This window comes from Dendrobates tinctorius, unplaced genomic scaffold, assembly GCF_039654945.1.
Source record: "Dendrobates tinctorius isolate UK_male_01 unplaced genomic scaffold, ASM3965494v1 ptg000157l, whole genome shotgun sequence".
Taxonomy (NCBI): domain Eukaryota; kingdom Metazoa; phylum Chordata; class Amphibia; order Anura; family Dendrobatidae; genus Dendrobates; species Dendrobates tinctorius.
Window position 1 is genome coordinate 1,710,677 of NW_027361824.1, and position 19,695 is coordinate 1,730,371.

The following is a 19,695-nucleotide window of genomic DNA, read 5'->3' on the forward strand; positions in this document are numbered from 1 at the left end:
ATATATTACTTCATACAGTATAATGGGCCCCATATAATACTTCTCCCTGTCCCCACTGCTCTGGTCTCCTCAGTGTATTCTTCTTGGCACAGAGGATGCGCTGTAGTGATGTCATTGCACCCTCTGTACTAAGATGTCACAGAGCTCAGACGCAGAGGGGGAATGATGAGAGAGGGAGCATCAGCAGATGGCTCCCTCACTCATCATTGTTTTCAACTGTGTCGGCGCTGGCACCAGAGCCCCACTACTTACGAGCCCCATAGCATGCCAAGTCCCCGACGGCACTTGCCCGCTTTTGCCGGGTGGTGATGTCAGCCTTGATATGTGTCATAACCGAGCACCACCAAATATTAACCAGTGGGTGAAATGCTTTTAGGACACACACCCTTAAATCAAAGGCATTTATAAAAAGAAAATAATCAGCACACCGATTAAATAAGAGAAAAGTGGCGGACTCTTTACTAGCCCATGTGGTAATATTTCAATTCCACAGCAGAGAAATGATCTGTTATAGATCCAAGACTTTGTCACATGGGCTAACAAAGAGTCCGCCACTGTGCAGAATTCATCGGAGCGCTTCTTATTTTCATAGATACACACACTTAGAGCAGATACTTATATTTACACCATGTATACAGGACAGGAGTATACACAATGTACACAGCTCCACACTATATACTGTGGTAAGGAATATAGAGTGGAGCTGTGTATATACTGTATAGTGTAGAGATGGGCCAGTGTATATAGTGTGGATTCCACACTATATACTATATACACAGCAACATACTATATGAACAGCTCTACACTATATACACACAACTCGACATTATAATTGACAGAATCATACTATATTATGTTACATACTGTTGAATATATTGAGACTACTGTATATACGGGTGCTGGGGCTGATGTATATACTGGTCCGGGGGGGCTGGTGTATATACGGGTGCTGGGGCTGATGTGTATACAGGTGCTGGGGCTGGTGTATATACGGGTCCGGGGGGCTGATGTATATACGGGTGCTGGGGCAGATGTATATACAGGGGTTGGGGCTGATTTATATATGGGTGCTGGGGCTGATGTACTATATATACGGGTGCTGGGGCTGATGTACTGTATATACTGGTGCTGATGTATATACGCGTGCTGGGGCTGATGTATATACGGGTGCTGGGGCTGATGTATATACAGGTGCTGGGGCTGGTGTATATAAGGGTCCGGGGGGCTGATGTATATACGGGTGCTGGTGTATATACGGGTGCTGGGGCAGATGTATATACAGGGGTTGGGGCTGATTTATATATGGGTGCTGGGGCTGATGTACTATATATACGGGTGCTGGGGCTGATGTACTGTATATACTGGTGCTGATGTATATACGCGTGCTGGGGCTGATGTATATACAGGTGCTGGTGTGTATATGGGTGCTGGGGCTGGTGTATATACGGGTCCGGGGGGCTGATGTATTTACGGGTGCTGGTGTATATACGGGTGCTGGGGCAGATGTATATACGGGGGCTGGGGCTGATTTATATATGGGTGCTGGGGCTGATGTACTGTATATACGGGTGCTGATGTATATACGGGTGCAGGGGCTGATGTATATACGGGTGCTGGGTCTGATGTACTGTATACACGGGTGCTGGGGCTGATGTATATACGGGTGCTGGGGCTGATGTATATATAGGTGCTGACTAGAGGCTGATCACTGATGTATATACATACAGCCCATATATACATCAGCCTCAAGTCAGCACCAGTATATACATCAGCCCCGGCAGTACCTGTATACAGTATACATCAGCCCCAGTACCTGTGTATTATACAGGTGCTGGTGTACATACTGGTGCTGAGGCTTACATATATACTGTTGCTGAGGCTTACGTATAGATAGGTGCTGACTCGAGGCTGATGTACAGTACAGACCAAAAGTTTGGATACACCTCATTCAAAAAGTTTTATTTTCAGAACTATGAAATTTGTAGATTCACCCTGAAGGCATCAAAACTATGAATTGCCACTTGAGGAATTATATAATTAACAAAAAAGTGTGAAACAACTGAAAATACTGTATGTCTTATCTTCTAGGTTCTTCAAAGTAGCCACCTTTTGCTTTGATTACTGCTTTGCACACTCTTGGCATTCTCTTGATGAGCTTGATGGGCACTTGGCATTCTCTTGATGGGCACAGCAACTGCGGAATCCCATAGGAATGCATGGGAATGCGTTTTTTAAGTGTTTCCGGTGCGGGAAAAACGAGGCGGCAACGCTTAAAAAATGCAACGTGGGCACACAGTGCCACAATAAAATCTTTTATTGCACATCAGTGGTAAACAATGAATGTGGCACATGCTGGGGCACCTGGGTCCCTTCAATCAGCCGAGCGGTGGCCAGCTAACGCTCAATACTCCTGCCAATCTGCTGTTTCTTACATATCTTAAGGCCATCAATTTTGTAGTCACATTAATCCTTTTAATATAAAAGATATGATTAGAGGTCACTCACTATTGTGTTGTTAAAGTGAACCTGTCAGCAGGATTTTGCTCATTAAACTACAGACCCTGTCATGTTGGCGATGTTAAGGCTCATTCCCACTTGCGATGCAATCGGACGAGTGCAATTCCATAAAAATTGGACTGCACTCGCCCCAGAACGGTACCTGAACTCAGACCCCATTCAGATGAATGGGGAGCCCGAACATCCGTTGTTTGCCACGCTGTCATGTGCATGACAGCGTGGCAAACACGAGCTCTGAAAGATGGGAAGATGATAAGACCATTACCGCCGGTCACAGAGCTGTGGTTCTTAGGGCTCCGTCACACATAGCGATCTCGCTATGTGACTCAAGTTTTGTGACACAACAGCGATCTCACCAGCGAGATCGCTATGTGTGACAGCGATCAGCGACCGGCCCCCCTGCCGGTATCGCTGATCGCTGTAGGAAACCGCTGGACATTTCTTTTGTCGCTGGTCTCCCGCTGGCCAGCACGCATCGCTGCGTGTGACAGGCGGGAGACCAGCGATCTGCTGGTAACTAACGTACACATCGGGTGTCCAAGGGACGTGCGTCCCTTAGATACCCGATGTGTATGTTACCAGCTCCCTGCATCAGCGTGCTCAGCGTCGCTGTGCTGATCGCTGGTGAAGCTGTCTGTGTGACAGCTCACCAGCGATCACATAGCGTCTCACCAGCGATGCTGACACGTTGATATCGTTGTCGGGATCGCTGGTGAGTCGCTATATGTGACTCCAGCTTTACACTGTCTGATGACAGCTGGAGCCAGCAGAGTGACTACTCTCATCAGTCTATACCTCATGTTGCGGATAACAGCAAGAGTAGGTGCCACTGATGGGAGTATTCATCAGCCGGCACCTGACCTATAAATAAATAAAAAATGGCATGGGGTCTCTTCTATTTTTAATAACCAGCGCAGGCAAAACTGACATCTGTCAGCTTTATCATGGCTGGTTATCAAGAATAAAGGGGTCCCGTGGGGTTTTTTTTAAATGATTTAAATAATTTAAAAAAAAACTGGCATGGGGTCCCCCTCATTTTTGACAACCAGCCTTGCTAAAGCAAACAGCTGGGGGCTGGTATTCTCAGACTGGTAAGGGGCCATGGATATTGCCTATCCCCAGCCTAAAAATAGCAGTTAGCAGAAGTCCCTGAAAAGGCGCATGTTAGATCAGGGTTCCCCAACTCCAGTCCTCAAGGCCCACCAACAGGTCATGTTTTCAGGATTTCCCTTGTATTGTACAGGTGATGCAATTATCACCTGGGCAATACTAAGGAAATCCTGAAAACATGACCTGTTGGTGGACCTTGAGGACTGGAGTTGGGGAACTGTTGTGAACTCACTTTCTGGTCTGCCTCTGGTTTCTGGTGAGGGAGCTGGTTGTGCTGACAGAGTTGTGAGTTCTCTTTCCGGGTTCCCTCTGGTGGTGGCAGGAGGTAGTGAAGCTGATCTAATTAACAGAGACCTGCCACCTGATAATGAGGAAGAGGATTGGACATCTGGAGTCACAGACTGGATTTAAGACAGCCGACTCCCAATTCCCATGCTGGTGATTTTTTTCCTGCCTCCTGAGGTTTTCAGCTCAGTTCCTGCCTTCTCAAGCGAAGTTGTCTTTGCCAATGTTTACATTTGATTTGGTCTATTCAGTTTTTTGTGTGGTCAACCAGCCCCGGCTGGGGCTGTGCTGAATTTCCACTCTTATGTCACTGTATGTGCCAGTTTGCTTTTTGTCCCTTATTAAATTGGCCTCTTTTTGCTCTCAGAATATGTCAGAGTGCTGATATAGTGGGAGAAGTCTAGTCACTTCAGGGTATTTTTTGCTATCAGAAGTGTTGGACATTTTTGCAGGGTTTTTTGGCGTGATTGCAGACAGTATCTTTCCTTTCCTGTTCTTTCTAGCTAGTGTGGGTCCCATCGTTTGCTCAGCCTATTTTCCTGCCTGTGTTCGTGTTTTCATCTTGTCTCACCGTCAATACATGTGTGGGGGCTGTCTATTCCTTTGGGGTCTGCTCTGGGGCAGTTTTAGATTTCCCCTTTTCTTGCTTTAGGCTTATTTAGTCCTCCGGCTGTGACGAGGCATCTAGAATCATCGTAGGTATGCTCCATGGCTGCTGTTAGTTGTGTGGTTAGGATCAGGGGTCTGCAATCCGCGTAGTTACCAACCTCTCTGGTTTTCTGTGACTTGGCTTGGTCTTGTTTTCCTCCTCGGTGACCCATTCATAACAGGGAACCCTGTGTTAGATGCCCTAATTTTGACACATTGCCCGGCTCTTATCACTTGCTCTGGTTTGGTGGCAAGTGGAGTTATGGTTCTGGGTTTGATGTCAGCTACTTTATGGCCGCTGACATCAGGCACACAGGTTTGCAATGGAGAGACATCTATAAGTGGGAAACACCCGATGTTCGGGGTGCATAACCCGTACAGTAACTTGGACTTCCTGAAGAAGTACATGTTTGGGGTCCAAATAATTAAGAGACATGTCGGTCTATACCTGACCTTTATTAGTCATCTGGACAGAGGAGATCTGTGTTGAAGTGCTCTGTGTGAGAGTCTGCAGTTTCCACTGGTAAGACAAGAAGCGCTTCCTGTCTTAGCAATGGACACTGCAGACTCTCGCACCAATCTCCTCTATCCAGATGACTGATGAAGGTCAGGTACTGACCGAAACGTCTCTTAATTTTCTGGAATTTCTTAATTCAACAAATAATTTCTTGAATTCACCTATGAGTGCCAAGTATTTCTACATCGCAGCTGATGGATTTGGTTATCCTACTTGTGCACCACCAGAATTCCAGAAATGCCGTGTTTTCCTAATTACATGTTCGGGGTTCAGACACAAACACTAATTGTTTGGTACAGACCCCGAACTTTACTGTTTGGGTTCGCCCATCTTCAATTGGAAGGTGTGAAGAATATTGGAGATATAATTCCATGTCAATCATCTGTATACTAATGGGCCTGGAACTGTAAAAACTCTTTCAGCATGTGCTGTGATAACATGACACTTGGCCAGCCTCAAACAAAAGGACTCCCACCCCCTCTAGAGCTAGTATGCAACCTTCTACCCCCTGTGGATCCAAGCCATGGGGCCTGAGTGCTTTGTTCAGCTAGCTTGAAATTCATAAAGGAGTTATGGAAATACTATACATCCTAGCTGTAAATTATAAACAGTGAGGGAAAAAAAAGTATTTATTTGGTCAGCCACCAATTGTGCAAGGTCTCCTACTTAAAAAGATGAGAGCGGCCTGTAATTGACATCATAGGTAGACCACAACTATGAGAGTCACAATGAGAAAACAAATCCAGAAAATCACCTTGTCTGATTTGGTTAGATTTATTTTGCAAATTATGGTGGAAAATAAGTATTTGGTCATTAGTAAAAGTTCAACTCAATATTTTTTTTATATATCCTTTGTTGGCAATGACCGAGGTCAAACGTTTTCTTTAGTCTTCACAAGGTTGGCACATACTGTTGGTGGTATGTTGGCCCATTCTTCCATGCAGATCTCCTCTAGAGCAGTGATGTTTTGGGCCTTTCGCGGGGCAACATAGAATTTCAAATCCCTCCAAAGGTTTTCTATGAGGTTGAGATCTGGAGACTGCCTAGGCCACTCCAGGACCTTCCTATGTTTCTTACGAAGCAACTTCTTCATTGCCCTGTTGATGTGCTTTGGATAATTATCATTCTGAAAGACCCATCCACGTTTCATCTTCAATGCCCATGCTGATGGAAGGAGGTTTGCACTCAAAATCTCACGATACATGGCCCCATTCATTCTTTCATGTATACTGATCAGTCGTCCTGGTCCATTTGCAGAGGAGAAACAGCCTCAAAGAATGATGTTACCACCACCATGCTTCACAGTAGGTATGGTGTTCTTTGCATTCAACTCAGCATTCGGTCTCCTCAAAACACGATGAGTTTTATTTCTACCAAACAGTTCTACTTTGGTTTCATCAGACCATATGACATTCTCCCAGTACTCTCCTGGATAATCCAAATGCTCTCTAGCAAACTTCAGATGGGCCCAGACATGTACTGGCTTAAGCAGGGGGACACGTCTGGCACTGCAGGATCTGAGTCCCTGGCTGTGTAGTATGTTACTGATGGTAGTCTTTGTGGTCCCTGCTCTAGGCAGGTCATTCACTAGACCCCCACGTGTGGTTCTGGGATTTTTTCTCACAATTCTTGTGATCATTTTGACCCCATGAGGTGAGATCTTGCGTGGATCCCCAGCTCGAGGGAGATTATCAGTGGTCTTATATGTCTTCCATTTTCTTATTATTGCTCCCATAGTTGATTTCATCAGACCAAGCTTCTTACCTATTACAGATTCAGTCTTTCCAGCCTGGTAAAGGGCTACAATTTTGTTTCTGGTTTCATTCAACAGCTCTTTGGTCTCCATCATAGTGGAGTTTGGAGTGTGACTGTTTGAGGTTGTGGACAGGTGTCTTTTATACTGATAACAAGTTCAAACAGGTGCCATTACTACAGGTAATGAGTGGAGGACAGAGGAGCCTCTCAAAGAAGTTACAGGTCTGTGAGAGCAAGAAATCTTGCATGTTTTTAGGTGACCAAATACTTATTTTCCACCATAACTTGCAAAATATATCTTACCAAATCAGACAAGGTGATTTTCTGGATTTGTGTTCTCAGTTTGACTCTCATAGTTGTGGTCTACCTATGATGTCAATTACAGGCCTCTGTCATTTTTTAAGTGGGAGAACTTGATACCAGGGTAAAAGTCTGTCTGGATACAAAACCTACAAAAGACAAAATGAAAAAAAAAACCTTGTGTGATAAAACACTCCGGGATCGCCTTTGCTGGGGTCAAAGGTCACGTGCGTTCAGCATGAAACTCAGGCGCAGAGCTGGGATTCGGGTATAACTGACACTGGGTCAGGTTTATTAACGGTGAAAGCAATGCATAAAAGAAATAAAACATAAAACAAATCCTTGCCTGTCCGGCACTAACTAAACAAAGTACAACCTAACTACCAACTGGTGGGCTTCTCCCGTCCAGCCAAACCACAGTTGCAGTGGGCACTGCTTCCACTCACGTGTGTGTCTCTCACACAGACAGGCTCTCTGTGTTCCCAGGCTGAGACACTCACACAACCACCTGGCATCCTTTTATATCCACCTCCCATTATCCATTAGTCACCAGGTGCGATACTGACCAGACTAGGCCACATAGGAAAGGAATCTGGGCGAGATATACCTGCCCTCATCCACTATTCCCACATGATTCTCACACTTGCTATAATTAAATTTTAATTATAGCGGTGTTTTTTTCATTTTGTCTTTTGTAGGTTTTGTATGCTTTTTGGCTATGTGAACATGCATTTATATGCTGCATGTGTACCAACTCAAACCAAGCTCAATTTTTGTGTTTTTAAAAGTCTGTCTGGGTCTCGAGTCATTCTTACACGCACGGGAAGGGAGATAGAACAGTCAGTAGCAGCTAGGTTGCAAATTTGTGTTTAGTTTCTAAGAGCAGCAGGGGCCCGTTGAGATCCGATGGCGCCAGAACTGCTGCCCTAGGACCGCCCAGGAAGGAGTTTCAATCTTTCATAGGTTTTGGGAGCTTTATCTCCAAACCTCCAGGGAGATTTAGGTTCATCCCAGAGGGCAGGAGTGGGAGTGACCCACAAGGTTAAATGCTAGTTTGCAGCATTTCCCCTGGCTTTTGATCTGGGAGGTCACGAGGACATTGCATGAGGACAAGTCACACACTGAGGGGAACCCAAGCCTCCCATGTGGCAGCCCCTCTCCCGCAAGCCAGGCTGGTAACTGACTATATGTTCTGTTTATACCCTTTGTCCTTCCACTATTGTAACCATTTGTGCATATGTCTAGTGTGCCCTTAAGGAGATTAAATACATACCGTAATTTAACCTTGAGCTGCTCTTTATCTAGATCTATGAAGCTACACGTTCGTTTCTTTGCCTAATCACACACTACTGGGGCTGGTTTCTGGCTCGATAGAACCCTATTAACGGAACAGGCGTAAAACAAACGAGGAACCGGTGGCAGTCCTACCAGGTGGATAAGGTTCTGTTTCACTGGGGCTAGTGAAAGAGGCCTCTCAGCCTGTCAGGATTGTGGACCAGTGTGGTGCCATGTCAGTGACTATGTGGGCCACCTTCTCTCACCCTCCCTACCTCCCTAAGCCTGTGTGGATGAGGGGGGGGGGGGTCTGTGTAAAACTGTGCCAAGCTGACCTTATGTGTCCCTAGGTGGTGCGTAACGTCACATTGGTACAAGTGAGGAGACCTTACCACGTGATCCCACTCACGCAATATTGACGGTGGCGAGGTGTGGCTCCTTCAGACGTTTCTTCACAGAAGGGTTACGTTATCAATGAGGATTTAGATCATTGACACACAACAGGTGTGAGATCAAACAAGAAGTTAGTAGAAATTATTTTCTGTATTGTAGCACGACATTTACATCACAAAGCATCCTGTGACAACAGGTCCAACAACGGAGCCATACACCTGCCGAATTTCCTACGTTTTTAAGTTTTCTCTCTTGTGTTTCTTTTGATGTGAAGACCGATGTGATCTGTCTTTAAAACATTTCCCACATATTGGGCATACAAATGGCCTTTCCCCTGTGTGAATTCTCAGGTGTTGAATAAGAATGGCTTTATGACTAAAACATTTTCCGCATTCCGAGCAAGAAAACGGTTTCTCCCCTGTGTGAGTTTTTACATGTTCGTTAAGACATGATTTCTGACTAAAGAACTTATCACATTCAGGACATGAGTATGGCTTCTCCCCTGTGTGAACTCTCTGATGTATCTCAAGAGCTTCTTTACGCATATAACATTTTCCACATATCACACATGAAAAAGATTTCTCCCCGGTGTGGCTTTTCTGATGTCTCCTAAGTCGAGCTTTAACAATAAAAGACTTCCCACATTCCGAGCAAGAAAACGGATTCTCCCCTGTGTGAGTTCTTAGATGGTTTATAAGACTTGACTTTTGCGCAAAACTTTTTCCACAATCAGGACACGAATATGGCCTTTCCCCTGAATGTGTTCTCTGATGATTAGCAAGATCTGATTTATACTTGAAACATCTCGCACATTCTGAACATGAATACGGCTTCTCCCCTGTGTGCCTCCTCTGATGTCCAACAAGAGCAGATTTATTTTTAAAACTCCTCCCACACTCTGTACAAGAATGCAGCCTTTCATCTAGGTGCTGATTAGATTTCTCTTTCCCATATTCAGAAAGTACTAATATGTTATCAAGTCTGTTTCCAGTGTTATTTTCTATAATCAGTGATTGATTATCTGCTACTTCATGATAGGAAGATGAAAGGAGATTATTATGGAAACTTTGCATCCAGTCTTCACCTGGAAAAGAGGAAAAAAAAATCTCATTCATAGTAATTGATATTTTTAATTTTATATGTGGAAATACCTATACTGCGAGCAAGAGATTTATCAAAACAGTCTGTGTCCAAAGGCTTTCTGATAACTGGAAATATATATATACATTGCCAGCCTTAGCTATGTGCGACCTGTGAGACTGCACAGGGTGTCGTCCAACAGACTACAGTGGCGACATCCCTCCTCCCACTAAGGCCAGGTTCACATAGCGTTAATGCAGTCCGTTCAACGCATAGTGTTGACGGATTGCATTAACGCTACTCACGTAACGCGATCGCGTTATGTGAGCCCGCGCTAGCAGTGACGGACCCCCGGACACTGCATCCCGTGTCTCAGGGTCCGTCACAGAATGACGGCACATTGCTAGCACATGCCGATTTATGGCATGCGCTAGCGATGCGCTCCTAATGGAAGTGAATGGCAGCGTTAACGGACTGCGTTACACCGCGTTATGCTGCAGTGTAACGCAATCCGAAAAACGGACTGCCTTAACGAAGTGTGACCCCAGCCTAAGCTCCCACAAATTCTCCTGTTGAGTGAGAGAGAGTGGGATGAGGCCTGCATGACATTGAGAAGTCTCTCGCACCTCTCATCTGATCCAAGTGCACTTATCTAGAGAAAGGAGATAAAAATGAAGCTATCACTGGTTGGCCAAATATTGGTACTGTGTATAGCAGAAAAGCCACACCCCTTTGCATTATGCTCCACCCATGTTCCTTGTCTGATGTTCTCCCCAATCTATAGTTGGTACAGGGGCAAGTAGGTAGCTATGGATTGGGGAGTACATTCCCTGACTGAGGAGCTCCCCATTTGTAAAGTCGCTGCTGTGATATGTGATGATGATGATGAGGAGGAGGCTGATGAGGATACACATGATGAGAGCATTATACTGCCTCTGTACAAATCTCTGGTTAGACCGCACATGGAGTACTGTGTACAATTTTGGGCACCGGTACTCAGGAAGGATATAATGGAACTAGAGCGGGTGCAAAGGAGGGCAACAAAATTAATAAAGGGGATGGGGGAACTACAATACCCAGAGAGATTAGCAAAATTAGGATTATTTAGTCTAGAAAAAAGACGACTGAGGGGCGATCTAATAACCATGTATAAGTATATAAGTGGACAATACAAATATCTCTCCGAGGATCTGTTTATACCAAGGAAGGTGACGGTCACAAGGGGGCATTCTCTTCGTCTGGAAGAGATAAGGTTTTCCCACCAACATAGAAGAGGATTCTTTACTGTTAGGGCAGTGAGAACCTGGAATTCCCTGCCTGAGGAGGTGGTGATAGCGAACTCTGTCGAGGGCTTCAAGAGAGGCCTGGATGTCTTCCTGGAGCGTAACAATATTGTATCTTACAGTTAATTGTTAGGTTCTTTAGAAGGACGGAGATCTGGGGATTTATTCTGACAGAATTTTATAGGCTGAACTGGATGGACAGATGTCTTTTTTCGGCCTTGCTAACTATGTTACCATGAGGTGGTTGCCTGCACTACAGAGGGCACTGCCAACATTGTCTTCATCCAGTCTGCTCATTGAGGAAGGGCTGAAGAGGAGGGGGATATGGAGAGTTGTCCTTCTGGTGGAGACAGTGAAGTCTTGACTGTTGGGAGTCTGGCACACATGGCTGACTTTAGGTCCCTCTGACTTTCCCATGACCCTCACATTATATATCCAAATTGCCTCTTCAGAGAGAAAGTGGACTTGAACTCTATAGCGCCACCTGTTGGTAGTAGTGATCCTACAAGTCACAATCAACCCTTTAACGAGTCTTGTAATATGACTTAGGATAAAAGACAAATCAGAATCTCAATTTGCAGACACGGTGTTTCGGGCTATTGGCCCTCGTCAGTGCAAAGTATGAGAACTGATTTGGCTAGGTGAGAGGCTCTGGACTGAAGTCTAAGGGGTATGGTCTCTCCTTGTGAAGAAACCTTAACCCTCACATTATACTCATTTTGGCCAACACTAATTACTAGTTGTTCACCCTTCTCATGCCACACAACAAGGAGAATTTTCCATTTCTTTTTCCTGTGGCGGGAAAGACTATTAAAATTGTGCAATACCAGAATGCCCTAGTCGAACAATTAATACAAAAATTCCAATCTGTCAGGTCTTGTGGCAGAGGTCATAGTTCCTTAGGCAACCAAAAATGATAATGAAGGAGACACAAACCAGGTTCACAGACGCAGGGGAACACTATCAAAGGTCTGGGACAGTTTCATTATACCCTCCCAACACCCAAACCCTGACGCGCGGGTAGTCTGACAAGGAGGGAAACGTTTTGGAATATGGTGAAGGAGTACCTTGCCGACCGTACCAGCGTTCTCCATGATTCCTTTGTGCTGTAGAACTATTGGGTATCCAAGCTGGACATATGTCATGAACTGTCCTTCTATGCATTGGAGGTGCTGGCCTGCGCTGCACCTAGCGTTTAGTCAGAGTGGGTTTTAGTGCCGCCGGGCGCATAATAACGGATAGGCGCATCCACCTGTCAACTTAAAATGGTGACAGGCTGACCTGTTATGAATGGGTCACCGAGGAGGAACAACAAAAAGCTAAGTCCCAGAAAACCAGAGAGGTTGGTAACTATGCAGATTGCAGATCCCTGATCCTAACCACACAACTAACAGTAGCAGTGGAGCGTTCCTACGTTGTTCCTAGACGCCTCGTCACCGCCGGAGGACTACATAAACCTAAAGCAAGAAAAGGGAAAACTAACTGCCCCAGAGCAGACCCCAAAGGAAAAGACAGCCCCCACACATGTATTGACGGTGAAGCAAGATGAAAACACAAACAAAGGCAGGAAAATAGGCTGAACAAACGATGGGGCCCAACTAACTATAAAGAACAGGAAAGGAAAGACACTGTCTGCAATCTGCCAAAAAACCCTACCAAAAATAATGTCAACACGTCTGATAGCAAAATTAACCCTGAAGTCACTAGACTTCTCCCACTATATCAGCACTCTGAAATATTCTGAAACAGAGCAAAAAGAGGCCAATCTAATAAGGGACAAAAAGGCAAATTGGCAAATACAGATAAACAGGAGTGGAAGTTCAGCATAGCCCCAGCAAGGGGCAAGCTGACCACACAAGAAACTGAACTGACCAACAAGCGCAAGTGTGAACATTAGCAAAAAACAAACTTAAGAAGACTGGAAGAGAGCTGAAGTCCAAGACCTGAGAAGCAGACTGAATAACCAGCACTAGGATAGGGCGTCGGCTGTCTTATATCCAGTCTGATACTCCAGAGATCCAATCGTTATCCTTCTCATCAGGTGGCAGATCACTACCACTTAAACCAACCTCACTACCTCCTGTCACCACCAGAGGGAGAACGGAAGGAGAACTCTCAACTGGTGGAGCAGAAAATGAGCTCATAACACTGACCTTTATCAAAATGAACAAAGCCTGGATTGGCTCAGATTTCTCAACCCCACCGGATGACAGCAGCAGAATATAAAGCCAATTCAAAAGTTGCTTTTTTCTGGTTTATTCCCATGCACCACTTCCTACCTAAAAAAAGGTATATGGTACATGGTTTCTTCTTGTTGTCCTCCTTCACCATATCAACAGGGTCATCATGCAGCACATGCTCCAAATTTTTAGAGGGTCATCAGGCGGCACTCACTACAATTTTTAGAGGGTCATCATGTGGCACTCACTACAAATTTTTAGAGGGTCTGTATGATGCCCGCCTTCATAATTTTTACAGGATGTGTATGAGGCCTACCTCTACAATTCTCTCAAAAGTGAAACTCATATGTTAGAGTCATTACACACAGAGTGATCTATTCCACGTGTTTATTTCTGTTAATGTTGATGATTATGGCTTACAGCCAATGAAAACCCAAAAGTCATTATCTCAGGAAATTACAATACTTATAAAAAGGCAATGAGAAAAAACTTTGTCCAGCTCCACGATGTAGTGAAAAATATTCTTTATTCACTCAATAGAAATGAGGTTTAAAAGCCAGCATGAGTTACAAGGCATGCGATCGATCTACGCGTTTCGAGTGGCTAAGCACTCTTAATCATGATACCATGATACCCTTCATACCTGGTACCTCCCCGTCCAGGTGCGCCTACTTGCGGCTCCTCGCTACAGCGCTGAGACTAGCCGCCCGTGCTCTGCAGATCAAATCGCTTTTTTTTTTTCTTTCTGGAGGGGGCGGGGAGCGCCTCTCTGCTTGCAGCGCCGCCCAGCCGCGCGTGCGCTCTGAGCCGAGGAACCTCCGGTAACCCGGAAGTTCCTCCTTACCACTTCCTGCTGCGCTGCATGTGCGTCCTCCTGGACGCTGAAGCCCTTTAGGAACGCCGGAGGCTGCCGTTTTCTCCGGTTCCTGCGCCCCCACATGGACCGGAATGGATCCTCCCGCCCGGTGTCATGTCGTCCACAGAAGAACCCCGGTCGGCGCCACCCGGTACCGGGGTTTCTGCCCGTCATCCATACCAGCCGCGGAGGGAGCCGGATTCCAGCACTCCCCCGTCGCTGCCTCTGGACCGGAACCCCTGCCGTTCTCGCAGACACTGCACAGGCGGTTCCTTGGCCCAGGTAAGACTGTAGCGTATCCTGCGGTTCCCCTTCGGAACAGGAAACCAACTGAGGGGGAGAGGCGGACCGCCCTCTTTTATCTCTGCAGGTTTCCTGTTCCTATGGGCGGATCCCTCTCTCCAAGTGGGTGCTGTCGTGGCGAAGAGTAAAAAAAACCTTGCTATAATTAAATTTTAATTATAGCAGTGTTTTTTTTCATTTTTTTTCATTTTGTCTTTTGTAGGTTTTGTATGCTTTTTGGCCATGTGAACATGCATTTATATGCTGCATGTGTACCCACTCAAACCAAGCTCAATTTTTGTGTTTTTAAAAGTCTGTCTGGGTCTCGAGTCATTCTTACACGCACGGGAAGGGAGATAGAACAGCCAGTAGCAGCTAGGTTGCAAATTTGTGTTTAGTTTCTATGAGCAGCAGGGGCCCGTTGAGATCCGATGGCGCCAGAACTGCTGCCCTAGACCGCCCAGGAAGGCGTTTCGATCTTTCATAGGTCTTGGGAGCTTTATCTCCAAACCTCCAGGGAGATTTAGGTTCATCCCAGAGGGCAGGAGTGGGAGTGACCCACAAGGTTAAATGCTTGTTTGCAGCATTTCCCCTGGCTTTTGATCTGGGAGGTCACGAGGACATTGCGTGAGGACAAGTCACACACCGAGGGGAACCCAAGCCTCCCATGTGGCAGCCCCTCTCCCGCAAGCCAGGCTGGTAACTGACTATATGTTCTGTTTATACCCTTTGTCCTTCCACTATTGTAACCATTTGTGCATATGTCTAGTGTGCCCTTAATGCGATTAAATACATACCGTAATTTAACCTTGGGCTGCTCTTTATCTAGATCTATGAAGCTACACGTTCGTTTCTTTGCCTAATCACACACTATTGGGGCTGGTTTCTGGCTCGATAGAACCCTATTAACGGAACAGGCGTATATTAAACGAGGAACCGGCGGCAGTCCTACCAGGTGGATAGGGTTCTGTTTGACTGGGGCTAGTGAAAGAGGCCTCTCAGCCTATCAGGATTGTGGACCAGTGTGGTGCCATGTCAGTGACTATGTGGGCCACCTTCTCTCACCCTCCCTACCTCCCTGAGCCTGTGTGGATGAGGGGGGGGGTCTGTGTAAAACTGTGCCAAGCTGACCTTATGTGTCCCTAGGTGGTGCGTAACGTCACATTGGTACAAGTGAGGAGACCTTACCACGTGATCCCGCTCACGCAATATTGACGGTGGCGAGTTGTGACTCCTTCAGACGTTTCTTCACAGAAGGGTTACGTCGTCAATGAGGATTTAGATCATTGACACACAACAGGTGTGAGATCAAACAAGAAGTTAGTAGAAATTATTTTCTGTATTGTAGCACGACATTTACATCACAAAGCATCCTGTGACAATGGGTCCAACAACGGAGCCATACACCTGCCGAATTTCCTACGTTTTTAAGTTTTCTCTCTTGTGTTTCTTTTGATGTGAAGACCGATGTGATCTGTCTTTAAAACATTTCCCGCATATTGGGCATACAAATGGCTTTTCTCCCGTGTGAATTCTCAGGTGTTGAATAAGAATGGCTTTATGACTAAAACATTTTCCGCATTCTGAGCATGAAAACGGTTTCTCCCCTGTGTGAGTTTTTACATGTTCGTTAAGACATGATTTCTGACTAAAGCACTTATCACATTCAGGACATGAGTATGGCTTCTCCCCTGTGTGAACTCTCTGATGTATCTCAAGAGCTTCTTTACGCATATAACATTTTCCACATATCACACATGAAAAAGATTTCTCCCCGGTGTGGCTTTTCTGATGTCTCCTAAGTCGAGCTTTAACAATAAAAGACTTCCCACATTCCGAGCAAGAAAACGGATTCTCCCCTGTGTGAGTTCTTAGATGGTTTATAAGACTTGACTTGTGCGCAAAACTTTTTCCACAATCAGGACACGAATATGGCCTTTCCCCTGAATGCGTTCTCTGATGATTAGCAAGATCTGATTTATACTTGAAACATCTTGCACATTCTGAACATGAATACGGCTTCTCCCCTGTGTGCCTCCTCTGATGTCCAACAAGAGCAGATTTATTTTTAAAACTCCTCCCACACTCTGTACAAGAATGCGGCCTTTCATCTAGGTGCTGATTAGATTTCTCTTTCCCATATTCAGAAAGTACTAATATGTTATCAAGTCTGTTTCCAGTGTTATTTTCTATAATCAGTGATTGATTATCTGCTACTTCATGATAGGTAGATGAAAGGAGATTATTAGGGAAACTTTGCATCCAGTCTTCACCTGGAAAAGAGGAAAAAAAAATCTCATTCATAGTAATTGATATTTTTAATTTTATATGTGGAAATACCTATACTGCGAGCAAGAGATTTATCAAAACAGTCTGTGTCCAAAGGCTTTCTGATAACTGGAAATATATATATATATACATTGCCAGCCTTAGCTATGTGCGACCTGTGAGACTGCACAGGGTGTCGTCCAACAGACTACAGTGGCGACATCCCTCCTCCCACTAAGGCCAGGTTCACATAGCGTTAATGCAGTCCGTTCAACGCATAGTGTTGACGGATGACATTAACGCTACTCACATAACGCGATCGCGTTATGTGAGTCCGCTAGCGCAGATGCTTCATCTGCGCTAGCAGTGACGGACCCCCGGACGCTGCAGCCCACGTCTCAGGGTCCGTCACAGAATGACGGCACATTGCTAGCACATGCCGATTTATGGCATGCGCTAGCGATGCGCTCCTAATGGAAGTGAATGGCAGCGTTAACGGACTGCGTTACACCGCGTTATGCTGCAGTGTAACGCAATCCGAAAAACGGACTGCCTTAACGAAGTGTGACCCCAGCCTAAGCTCCCACAAATTCTCCTGTTGAGTGAGAGAGAGTGGGATGAGGCCTGCATGACATTGAGAAGTCTCTCGCACCTCTCATCTGATCCAAGTGCACTTATCCAGAGAAAGGAGATAAAAATGAAGCTATCACTGATTGGCCAAATATTGGTACCGTGTGTAGCAGAAAAGCCACACCCCTTTGCATTATGCTCCACCCATGTTCCTTGTCTGATGTTCTCCCCAATCTATAGTTGGTACAGGAGCAAGTAGGTAGCTATGGATTGGGGAGTACATTCCCTGACTGAGGAGCTCCCCACTTGTAAAGTGGCTGCTGTGATATGTGATGATGAGGAGGAGGAGGCGCTGATGAGGATACACATGATGAGAGCATTATACTGCCTCTGTACAAATCTCTGGTTAGACCGCACATGGAGTACTGTGTACAATTTTGGGCACCGATACTCAGGAAGGATATAATAGAACTAGAGCGAATACAAGGGAGGGCAACAAAATTAATAAAGGGGATGGGGGCACTGCAATACCCAGAGAGATTAGCAAAATTAGGATTATTTACTCTAGGAAAAAGACGACTGAGGGGCGATCTAATAACCATGTATAAGAATATAAGGGGACAATACAAATATCTCTCCGAGGATCTGTTTATACCAAGGAAGGTGACGGTCACAAGGGGGCATTTTCTGCGTCTGGAGGAGAGAAGGTTTTCCCACCAACATAGAAGAGGATGCTTTAGGGTAAGTGCACACGTTGCAGAAAATTTCTGCTCAAAAACCTGAATCCCTTCCCAGAAACCGCACCTATTTTTCCGCGGCTTTTTTTGCGCGGTTTTGATGCGTTTTTGATGCGTTTTTTTCCGCAGTGGTTTCTAAACGCATGGAAGAAGACAAAACCGCGGAAAAATCCGCAAAATTAATGTGCATGCTGCGTTTTCTAACGCAATGCGTTTTTTCGCAGTAAAAAACACATCAATGTGCACAAAAAGTGCAAAATGCATAGAAATGACTGTGCAGCTTATTTTTAGCGGTTTTATAGTGAAAACCGCGGTAAAAACCGCTAAAAAAACGCTGTGTGTGAACACAGCCTTAGGGCAGTGAGAATCTGGAATGCCCTGCCTGAGGAGGTGGTGATGGTGAACTCAGCCGAGGGGTTCAAGAGAGGCCTGGATGTCTTCCTGGAGCGTAACAATATTGTATCTTACAGTTATTGTTAAGTTCTTTAGAAGGACGTAGATCTGGGTGTAACGGGGTCTACCCAAGCTGGGGTACCTCTTTCAGTACCACCCCGTATTTTTGGAGGTCCGCTCTGCGTTGGCTGGAGTCTGAATGAATGACGCTGGCTGGAATTCCTTGGTTACATGGGCGCATATAAAAGATCACTGCTTCTCCACGTATTTCCAGTCTGACAACACTTTACTCACAGGACACAGAATATATCACACAGATACAGAGGGCAGGCCAATAGAAAAGCGGCAGGCCAGACATGCATTACAAAAGTCGCAGGTGGCCGGAGCCTGCCGATGTTTACTGTGGGAATTACAAAGGTGGGGGGGAGGGCGGACAAAAGGAGAATATCGTGTCCCCTCTGCCCAGGGACGCAGCCTGTGGGCTGATGCATTAGGGACATGCATCTCACATAGAACCTATTATACATACATATAACTGCACAACATATTCTGGGTGCTGAGTGGTTCTGTAACACGGCTCCCCTTTTCAGCGACGCGATCGGCATACACAGTCTGATCCTCAACGGATCGGTTTGGGGATGATCGAAGTTTATGGGGTTGGTACAAGTTCCGTTTGTCGACTTAGTCCATCGGCGTTACCATTTTGTTTGCCGGGTCTGTGGTGGATGGTGAAGTCCAGAGGTTGTAGGGCTAAACTCCACCACAGCAATCTGGCGTTGTCTCCGGAGACCCGATTAAGCCAGACTAGGGGGTTATGGTCCGTTAGCAGGGAAAACTCGTCCATACAAATATGGTTGCAACTTCTTGAGTGCCCATACTACCGCCAGGCACTCCTTCTCGATGGCCACATAGCTTACTTCACGGGGCAGTAGTTTCCGACTCAGGTAAGCTACCGCATGTTCTTGGCCGTCCGGCCCGACTTGGCGCAGTACTGCCCCCAATCCAAACATAGAAGTGTCTGTGTGAACAAGGAAACGTTTAGTTGGATCGGGTGCGGCCAATACAGGGGTATTGGTGAGGGCATCCTTTAGTTGGCGGAAGGCTTCCTCACACTCTGAGGTCAAGGTTACCTGGCGGGGTTGGTTCTTACGGGTCAAATCAGTGAGGGGCTTGGCTACGCTGCTGTAATTGTGAACGAATTTCCTGTAATACCCCGCTGTCCCTAGAAACGCCATGACCTGGGTTT

General features: G+C 45.8%; 1 protein-coding gene across 1 annotated transcript in view; it reads right to left on the bottom strand.

Annotated features, from left to right (window-relative positions):
- Positions 1–8,931: 8,931 nt before the first annotated feature.
- The window catches only part of LOC141051397 (uncharacterized), a 39,565-nt gene continuing 28,801 nt past the window's right edge, over positions 8,932–19,695 (bottom strand). The window contains exons 8-9 of the mRNA XM_073548346.1: positions 15,991–16,754; positions 8,932–9,729 (exon numbers count right to left, since the gene is read on the bottom strand). Coding sequence (XP_073404447.1) covers positions 9,031–9,729; positions 15,991–16,754 — 1,463 coding nt within the window. The 3' untranslated portion in view covers positions 8,932–9,030. The remainder of the gene's footprint in view (positions 9,730–15,990; positions 16,755–19,695) is intronic.